Below are 10,266 nucleotides of genomic sequence, written 5' to 3'. Positions count from 1 at the left end.
TAAATGGGCTTTGAGGATGGGTTACGATGAATGTGGATGCATGGGCGGTTTCTTGGGTTTGCAAATTCTTGGATACGGGGCACGAGGATAAGAAGGGGGTACGGAATGGTTACGAACCTCTACGTCTACATGAGCAACCTGATGGTTTCTATGAGGAGGATATACCTACGATGCACTTCTGAGATCTGAAGAGGGTTGGTTGGGTTTCCATGGATCGGCGTGGTCATTCTCAAGAAGATAGATTCTCTTGCCTCAAGGCTTGTGTACCTCTCTTACTCCGGTTATCAATATGCATCATTATTGCGTGCCTGTCCACTTGGGTAGCCTATCAAAATCAACAATATAGAAGGCATACAGATCAGAATCTCGGATAAGCTCCCATCCGAGTGTGCTGATATGTGCGGCATCAATCACCCACGTACAATGTCCGAAGCAAGAACCTTTTTTTTTCTCTTTGGAAGGAAAACAAAATAAAGCAGCCGAGAGGTCAGGTCTGAGCGACCCAAACGAGTCAGCGCCCTCGTATCAGAACATGCATACGCATGGACAATATCCCCTTCGTTCAACACGGCCGCCAGGAGCCCGCCACACGAGGCACACGACGAGGTGATGGGATATCGTGGGTAAGGAGAGTTTCGACACTGGTTCCTCTTGGATCGATGTTGTGAAGGTCTGCAACATGACGAGCAAGACGAGCTCTCTCGTGAATCTCATGTACAGAACACACGAAATACCAAAAGTTTGACTGAATTGTTTCCTATTCTGTGTTTATCACGCTTCCGTTCTTTCATTTTGATGGTGGTTTTCAAGCTTCAGACTGGGTGGGGGGAATGTTTAGCGCTTGGCGGATGGCCCCGAATGGGCTGGACATCGGAGATTAACGGCCTATTTTTGCCAACCGTCACTCACTGACTATCACACACAAGCGTTACAAAACTGAACTTGTCTCGGACTGAATAGGTGCCAGTGCTTCGAAATGTAACACGAAGCTATTCGCAGTTGTGGCAACTAAGTCACCGCCGTCCTAGGCATGTACCTGTGTGTGTGATGTCATGGGGTGTTAGGTATACAACTGAAGTAACTAAGCCCCGCAACTTTCGTTTTACATAGGAGCGGATGGAACTGGAGAAGACCCTGCGTGGAGATTGAAAAGCTAGGTACGGCAACCAATTTGTCACACGACGGGAACGACCAGCGTTTAGGCTGGAGATTTCAGGGGCAGGTGCCGCTGGTTTTCCACTCCTTCATGAAGCACGCATCGATGGTACCTAGACTACTAGGTAGGAAGCATGGGACGGAAAGTCTAAAGCAGGCACGGGCGGGAAGGAAAAGGTACAGCCGGAGGTGGTCACAGGCGTTGGGGCGGCTCCCCATCTAACCGTCTAACGAACAGGAAACGAGCATGGCAGCCGCCACTTGTTGAAAATATGTAAGGTAAGTATTCTAGACGACGTCGTCCAAGGAAAACGAATATCGAGATGGACATCAACATCCCCAGTATTTTTCTGTACGCTGACGCAGTGTACATATGTACTGCGTACGCAGTAGGATACGTAAGCTCCTCTTTGAACCCCGGACTACCTAACGGTGCCTGAGAAACCCCGCAATTACGATTCAAACCGGGTCGTGCGGCTGTTTTAGGCGCTGGCGGCGGAGGGTCCCGGCAGCAAATCCTTGACGAGGACGGGAATATCAACAACCGTCGAGCCGGTTCTTTCCTAGATTGAAATTACCCTGAAATGATCCTTTACAATGTAGTGTAGTAGCTTGTAGCGTAGCTAGGAGTGTCTATATAAATGGATCGTTGGTAATAGAACTATAGGTAGCTTTGAAGTCTGTGTTTCCCTCAGCTGAGTGGTCTCCGAGCGCTCAGTGTCAGTATCACCGTGCATTATTGTATCTGTTATTGTATCTATTCTTGTCAAGGAACCCAAGTAACCGGACCTTGTCCACTTTGTTTCTCTCTCTCTCTCTCTTTCTTTCACTCTCACATTGAAAAAGAAAACACCTCGCAAAAAGGGAAACGCAAGCCGCCCTCGCCGCCCTTTACATAAATAGTCTTTATAGATGCAGCCTTCGTCAAGTTCCGGGTCCCGTCTCGGACTTGTAAAAGACGTGATTCGCTGTGATTCGCCGCCGATCGGTCCGTTTGGTCCAGAGAACCGTGCCTCTCGCATCTCAGGGCGACATTCAGGGCAACCCAGGCCCACGAGATGTCGCGCAGAGAACTGGGGTCTGCAGAAACCAACGTCATCCCCGCCGCCATCGCTCCCAAACAAATCCCACACTGCCCACAATGCCCACACCCCCAGGTCTCATCCCACCATTCCCCCCACTGCGAAGCGCGTGAATCACTGCACACATCGATATCTTTAGGTACACTACAGTAGTGCCTGGTGGGCAGTGAGGAGTCCGTCAGGAAGAGAACTCCGTTCCACCAGCAAGACTCGTTGAACCTGGCGGGGATAAGGTACGGTAAGGTGTAGGCATTTGATGTCGTGATGGGGTGTCCGAGTGAAGCAATGGATCGTGACCGTTGTCTGTTCACACCGTTCATACCCATGCCGGGCCTCAGATTCATGACTACCTCTACCTACTTTTAGTCCCACGATTATACAGGACTCCAGTTTCCCACCTTCCCTTTTCTCTATTGCTCTTCGTCACTGGCATCCCGCTGGGCCGGATGGGGCCCGACCTCTACCCGAGAACCAACGAACTTATGTCAAGAACCCCGCCGTAACCTACCACATGAACGTCTTCTCCCGTTCTTTAAACTCTGTCCCCGTCTCTTCACTTTCCGCCCCGGCACAGCACTGTACAGTAACGATCTGCCATTGACTCTGCCCGGCATTACTTAGTAGCCTGTGGCCCACAGAAGTACAATCTCGATACATATACATATAGTCTAGACACTACGCTCGACAACTTGAACCCCTGACGCTCTTCGCCGACTACACCTACCTACCCTTTTTGCTTGCTGTATATCCTGTCTGGACGTCTTCGTTTGATGCGCCCTCTTGACTGGTTACGGCGTTGACGGAATTTTCCCCTTCGGCCCTTCTTCCGTATCTATCAGTCTCGCATAATCTTTGGTGGCCTGATACCGAGTGCTATCACCTCAGCTATCTCGGGAAACATCACGAGCGGAACAGCAACCTAGCCACGGGCGCTTTTTACTCTACCCCTCGCATTGCCTTTCCACCTTTACGTTCCTCTTCAACTTAGCCACCATAGGGACCTTTGTCGATACCTCCAAACGCATCTTGTCGGACGACTCGAAAGACGGAAACATAGCTGCCCCTTTCAGAGTAACTCACTGGTCCGCCGCATCCAACATGGCGGCCACCGTCGCCTCGTCACACCCATTTGGCGGTGGGCTACACCCACTGCAGGCAAAGGGGTTACTTGCAGCCGCCCAGCAGCGCCAACAACAGCAGCAGACGCAATCGCAACCGCAACTTCATCCCTGCATGCTCTCGCAGCACCACTCTTACCAGAACGACCAACGCCGAAATGACCCATCACAAACGCAAAAGAACAATGATACGAGTGGTGGATTCGAGATGGCCACGCGCAAGCCCCGGCTGAGCGACTTTCACCGTATAAGGACATTAGGAACTGGTACGGTTCCAAGACTCCTTTCCAACGCGCCTCACGGACTGTGTTGCTAACCACTTATAAACGGGGCGATAGGCACTTTCGCTCGTGTGGTACTCGTCCGACCAGCCAATGGCACAGAAATCGACCGTCAAAAGGTCTACGCATTAAAGATTTTGAGAAAGACGGAAGGTTGGTTTTGAAAACAGAGAATGTCGGGCGTCAGGATCACTAATAGGTGGTTACAGTGATCAGACTAAAACAAATTGACCATGTGCGCCACGAGCGACAGATCCTCCAGGATGTAACAGGCCACCCGTTCATCACCAGTCTGCAAGCCTCCTTTTCCGACCACGACTTCCTCTACCTCCTGCTCGACTACATTCCGGGCGGAGAGCTGTTCACATACCTGCGCAAATACCGACGGTTCGATGAGGAGATGGCACGCTTCTACGCGGCTGAGATTGTGCTCGTGCTCGAGTACCTCCACGAAGAGCAGGGTGGGATAGCTTACCGGGATATGAAGCCCGAGAATCTGCTGTTGGATGCGAATGGGCACATTAAGCTGGTCGATTTTGGTTTTGCCAAGCGGCTGGGGTACAAGGACGTTGAACGCCCGGTCGAGACCTACACCCTTTGTGGCACTCCCGAGTACCTGGCGCCCGAGGTTATTCAGAATAAAGGCCACACGACAGCGGTGGACTGGTGGGCGTTGGGGATCTTGATATACGAATTCCTGACGGGCTATCCCCCGTTTTACCACAACAATCCCCTAGAGATTTACAGACAGTGAGTTATTGCCAATTTGAGCTGCTGCTCCAGATGCAAGTTCACCGTCACTAACACCCAAGTCAGAATCGTAGAAAAGCCGGTTCTATTCCCCTCGTCAACAGAAATCAGCGAAGAAGCCAAGGACATCATCCGGTCCTTCTGCACAGTCGATCGGACCATGCGACTCGGCAACATGAGCGGCGGCGCGGCAAGAGTGAAGGCGCACCCATGGTTCAAGGGCGTCGACTGGGAGGCTGTGGAGCAAAGACGGCACAAGGGCCCCATCATTCCTCACCTAAGTCACCCCGGCGACGCTTCGTGCTTCGCCCTCTACCCGGAGCAGGACGTCAACAATGAGGCGTACACGGATGAGATGTTTGAAAAGTACGAAAAGTACTTTGGGGACTTTTAGTGAAAGGGCCTCGGGCCGTCGAAGGAATTGCGCAAGCGCCCAAGCATTGGGGCTCAGGCGGGTTTCTGAGAAGATCTCGGGCTGGGTTACTGGCTCTGTTGGGCAGAAGAATATCGGATATGATCAGTCGGATGGGACATGTGGTTTTACTGCTTGAAGTCACTCGCTTGACATTGAGGAGACGGGTATGCTTGACGTTCCAAGTAGCCAGGCCCGTCTCCAGTGTGTCAGGTTGGACCTCGGTCAAAGGCTGTGACAGCACGGCGATGACAAGGAATGGTTACGATTGTAGTTTTTGTCTTTGGTGGATTTCATATTATAACTCTTGGTCGTTCTCGAGAATGAGAACTGACTGAAATGGGAAGAGGCGGGCACGGAGTTATTACAGGACGATACGGGAAGGGCGTCGCGGGTTTATGGGTTACTTGATGCTTTTTATGATGTTATATCCCCCCTACCTAGCGCACATCAGAGAGTCAGAGCTCTATGTCTAGGTAGACACTTTGACGTTGTTAGAGGGTAGAGGTACGAAGAACGCTACACATAGCTGCTATAGTAAAGATGGAACACGTGTGAATGAGTTGAATATATTCTCAGATGGTTGATCAGTCTAGTTTCGCCTCGCCGGTTGTTGACGATTGAGTAACAAGTGGAAGGAAACATCGCGTCCGGGCTGCCCGTTATGGGTTCAAGGGAATCTACAGCAATGCGCTAACGTCAGGAACGTCCGGTACATGGTAGGGGGTGCCTGTGCTGCTGCGTCGGTACGTAGAAAGCTAGAGGTAGGTACAGTATGAACCAAGCTGCCACTGCTGCCACTGCTGCAAAGCGGTTGCCCGCCCGGCCCGCACGGGTTAGCTGGGCTGCATCATTGAAACACAGCAGGGCAGACAGGTCCCCACACTGGGGGGCGAGGCACGGGTATACCACCTACCAGGCACTGAAGCAATGGACGACCTGAGGACCCGACGGAAGAGGAACCTCCATTCCATCGCTTCAATCTCCATCAGATGCCACCTTCGTTTCATCCATCCCACTCAACTGCCCGAGCCGCAAACATCCTCCGCACACAGACCACTACAGCGCCAGTCGTTACCCATTCGACGACACCTTCACCCAACTGGCATCTCTTGAAATAATACAAATCGCCCAAGCCCCGGCGAACATCACACAACAGACTACAAGAGTTAGTGCTCGGCTAAATCCCACAAAGACCAGAGCCAGGGCACTGGAAGGTCAACCCACCGTCACCACCGTCACCACTCTACACCACCCATTCGACTTCCCCATTACTCCGACCACATATACCCGATTATCCTACTATTCTTCGCTTCCCATCGGCGTCTACACCGAGACTTCTCCCGCCATACACTGCAAGAGCAACAAGTGGTTGCCGGGCGATGCCGCCAAGCTGAGCTTCCGATCGACCGCCATCAGCCCGCCAATCGTTCCGCTGCCCGCCGCTCGATACCATCATCTACAACCGCATACATACACAAAGCTGCCTCGGGCCTCTTGATGGCAGAGCCGTGAGCTCGCGCAATCACAGTAGCAATGTTGAACCTATCGAGCTTTGTGCAAAAGGCACAGCAGCTGCTTGATCCGACCCAGGGCCTGAACCTGACCGATTCCGACAAGAACCCGTCCAAGGCCTCCCTCTTCCAGAGCCAATTTCGGCTGCCCGACTCGCAACACCCGCTCTACGAGATCACAGCCGAGCTCACCATCCCTCCTTCGAACGTGACACAGGGCGGCAAGGACCAAGATAGGGGCTTCCACTACGCCGGGAAATTGCACCTTTCAGAGGCCTACCTCTGCTTCTCCACCACGCCTTCGAGCTTCCTGCAGTCGGCTAGCACCTCGACCTCTTCGGCATTTACCGGACAGACTCATGGCGGCGGGCCCAGCGGTAACGGGTTCACCTTCCCTCTAAGCTCAATCCGCAGGGTAGAGCGCCTTCACAGCCAGAACTTCCAGGTAGGATATCATTCATCCCTTCAACAAGATGACAAACAAGGATGCCTAGACCAGTGCTGATTACAACAGTTTGCTCTTGCGATAACAACATGGAACGGAATCAGCCAGGATGCTCTCAAGGATAACAAGGACAAGAAAGAAGTGAGGGAACAACGGATCACTATTCAGCTTGCTGGCACACGGGTCGCTTGCGAGCGCTTCTGCGATGGTCTCAAGAAGGGGCTCCGTGCGGCCGTGGGCAATGTCGGCAAACTCAAAAAGGTCATCGGCGAATGCTACTCGGAATACCTGCTACGACCCGAGGAGCAGAAAAGCGCCAACCCGCCCGACGCGGGGCTCGGCATGATCTTCCGATACCCTGGTGATCCCAAAAAGCTGCGAGACCGAGCAAAGATGCGCCTGTGGGCCGAATACCTTCGCGACAACGGTCGGAACGTGACGTTGATCCGTCAACCTACCTTCCACAAGCTCATTAGAGTCGGCCTACCAAACCGGCTAAGGGGCGAAATCTGGGAGCTGACATCAGGCTCCGTCTATCTGCGATTAGAGAACCCGACGTTGTATGCCGATACGCTCGCCAAGCATTCAGGGAAAGAATCGCTCGCGATTGACGAAATTGAGAAGGACCTAAATCGAAGTCTTCCGGAGTATCCGGGGTTTCAGAGCGAGGAAGGTATCGGCCGGTTGCGCCGGGTGTTGACCGCCTACAGCTGGGTCAACGCCGACGTTGGCTATTGCCAGGCCATGAACATCGTGGTAGCCGCACTGCTGATCTACATGTCGGAAGCGCAGGCATTCTTCCTCTTGTCGACTCTCTGTGACCGGCTGGTTCCTGGCTACTACTCCACCACCATGTATGGTACCCTCCTGGATCAGAAGGTGTTCGAATCCCTTGTGGAGAGGACTATGCCCATCCTGTGGGAACACTTGGTGAAGTGCGATGTGCAGCTTTCAGTGGTCTCTCTTCCGTGGTTCCTATCACTGTACATCAACTCCATGCCCTTGGTCTTTGCCTTCAGAGTCTTGGATGTTTTCTTCGTGGAGGGCCCCAAGGTACTGTTCCAGGTTGGCCTGGCTATTTTAAGGATAAACGGTGAGGAGCTACTGGATGCCTCCGACGACGGTGCCTTCATCTCGGTACTAAAGAATTATTTTGCTCGGCTGGATGAGTCGGCACACCCCAAGTCGGAAAATCCGAAGCTGAGAGCTGTTACCAGGTTTCAGGAGTTAATGGTGGTGGCATTCAAGGAATTCTCTGGCATCACACACAGCACAATCACAGAGCTGCGCCTCAAGAACAAGGACGCAGTGTTGAACAACATTGAGAGTTTTGCCAAACGGACGGCCATTCGGAACCTGGGGCCGGAAAGTAAGCTTCTTAGCACCGATGAGCTCGGTGCGGTATACGATAGATTTTACGGTGTGTTGTACGAGAGGCAGCAACGGGATCTCATCATCAAGCAGGAAGAGGCAAGGAGAGCCAAGAGCAACAGGATATCGAGAATCGGCCAAATGGTGGACGAGGGGAATGTTGAAAAGGGGCGAGTTGGGCTGGGTCCGAGCACAAGCCTGATGGATTACGATGCCTTCAGAGAGTTCCTCGCGGGCATCGCCAAGTGGGCTGTTTCGGACTCCCCCACTCAGTCTCGCCGTGATACTGGTTCCAGTAACGGAGGAGGGTTCTACAACAGTTTCCGGAAGAACGAATCATCCATGTCTCCTTGGGGCAATGGTCCCGAACCAGCAGATCACGAGTTCCTCCAAAGGCTGTTCAGGAAATGGGACTTTGATTCCAGCTCCGCGCTCACCCTCCAGAACGTTGTTACTGGTTTGGCCCGCATCAAAGGAAAGCGTGATATCATGGGAACGATTAACTACTTCTTTGAACTGCATGACGATGATGGAGATGGCAAGGTTGATCGAGAAGGCATATTGCGCATGTCCGAGGCTTTGCTCTTTCTATCACGTCGGGGATTGGAGGGTACACTGGATCGTGCAACAGCACCTAACGGGATGATGACTGAGGGCATGGTGACCCCTGGAAATGAAGTGCCCGACCAATCTGTTAACGAGAGATTTCTCGGGAGCGTCAGTGCATTTATCAGGAGATGCTTTGAGTACGCAGACCCAGACCATCCCAACAACCAAAACAGCCAGCAACCGGCACAACAACAGACGACGTCTCGTCAGGAAGAGAACCTGATCTCCATTGATGACGACGATGCCGCCCAGGGCTTGGCAGACCCTGATGCCTTTGCCATTGGTGATGACGACGACGACTTTGACGAAGAGAACGATGACGATCTCCTAGCCATGGACTCCCCAACCGCCAGTCCGCGCCCAGCCAAGCGCTCCGAGGACACCGCCACTTCGAGCCTGCAACCGCCCTCCTCGCTGCATCTCGACCCATCCACCGCGCCCTCGTCCATCTCCAACAATGACGAAGACCGCCGCCGCCGCGTCTCGCGCCAGCAGTCGGAAAAGGCCAACATCGCCCTCGACCCCAACAACCCTTTGCACATCACCCTGCCCACCTTCCGCATGGTCGTCCTTGCCGACGAGCTCCTCGAGCAATTCTTCGAGTCCTCCTTTCCGTGCTCGTTCCACCTCGTAGAGGGCATCAGCATGTCCAGCGGCAACTCTTCCAACGCCGGCTCGTCGTCCTACGGCGTGGGCGGTCTAGGAAGCACCTTCTCCCACATGGGCTTCTTCGGCGGCGGCGCCGGCGGAGCAAACAGCCAGCAAGGAGGAGCAGGTGCCGGACGCGGTCTAAGAGGCGTACTGGACAATATCGTCACAGATGGAATGCGTGTCGCGGCGGAGGTGAGAAGACGCATGGAGGAGGCGCAGAGAGAGCTGGAGAAGAATGCGCTGCCAGGGCAGCACAAGCCAGGCGGCGCGAATCGTGGTGGCGGCGATGATGAAGATGATGACGAGGATGATGGTGGGCCTGTTGAAGGCTTATCGCTTGGCGGTAACGGGAATGGTTCTGGCGGCGCGGGAGGGTCGGCGGCGGGGATGAGAAGTGGAGGAGTGAGGAGTTCGGATAGAGATTTATTGACGGGGGCGGATGCAGAGGCTAGTGATCCTACTGCTGAGGCTCAGCTGCAACAAGGGAGTGGTGGTAGTTTGGGAGGAGGAGGTGAAGCGAATGTCGGTGGTACGGCCAAGGTTGTGGGCGTCGAGTTTGACGGTTAGGAACCGTTGGACAAGAACATCATTTGACATTATGGTGGACCCTTCTGTTGGGGTTTCTGTGCGTGGTTCAGGCATCTTCAGAGGTATACTTTACTGTGGATTGTGCATGGGGTATCATTGCCAGGTCATATGAAGGGTTTAACCGTCTTCTTTTTTTTTTTTTTTTTTTTTTTTTTTTTTTTTTTTTTTTGCCTTTAGTCTACTAGGTCCGCAAACTTACTAGGGAGTTTGGTTCATCATGTCTTTTTGGTTATTGTAACTGGCAAGGAGGTCATCATTCTGAAGGTTTTTTTTGTTTTTTTTTCCATTAT

General features: G+C 53.0%; 2 protein-coding genes across 2 annotated transcripts; both read left to right on the top strand.

The window, feature by feature from the left end:
• Nucleotides 1–3,053: 3,053 nt before the first annotated feature.
• Nucleotides 3,054–5,388, top strand: NEUTE1DRAFT_149564 (serine/threonine-protein kinase; the record flags this gene model as incomplete). Its single annotated transcript, XM_009857240.1, has 4 exons — nt 3,054–3,621; nt 3,694–3,789; nt 3,846–4,386; nt 4,453–5,388. The coding sequence occupies 4 exons, from the start codon at nt 3,336–3,338 to the stop codon at nt 4,778–4,780; spliced, it is 1,251 nt and encodes a 416-aa protein (XP_009855542.1).
• Nucleotides 5,389–6,334: 946 nt separating this feature from the next.
• On the top strand, nt 6,335–9,955 carry NEUTE1DRAFT_51472 (uncharacterized protein; the record flags this gene model as incomplete). The annotated part of the gene is made up of 3 exons (XM_009856809.1): nt 6,335–6,757; nt 6,827–8,942; nt 9,000–9,955. 3 exons carry the CDS (start codon nt 6,335–6,337, stop codon nt 9,953–9,955), a joined length of 3,495 nt encoding a protein of 1,164 aa, XP_009855111.1.
• Between the last annotated feature and the right edge of the window lie 311 nt (nt 9,956–10,266).

Source organism: Neurospora tetrasperma, assembly GCF_000213175.1.
Source record: "Neurospora tetrasperma FGSC 2508 unplaced genomic scaffold NEUTE1scaffold_81, whole genome shotgun sequence".
Lineage (NCBI taxonomy): Eukaryota > Fungi > Ascomycota > Sordariomycetes > Sordariales > Sordariaceae > Neurospora > Neurospora tetrasperma.
This window is presented reverse-complemented; position numbering and strand designations above follow the sequence as displayed.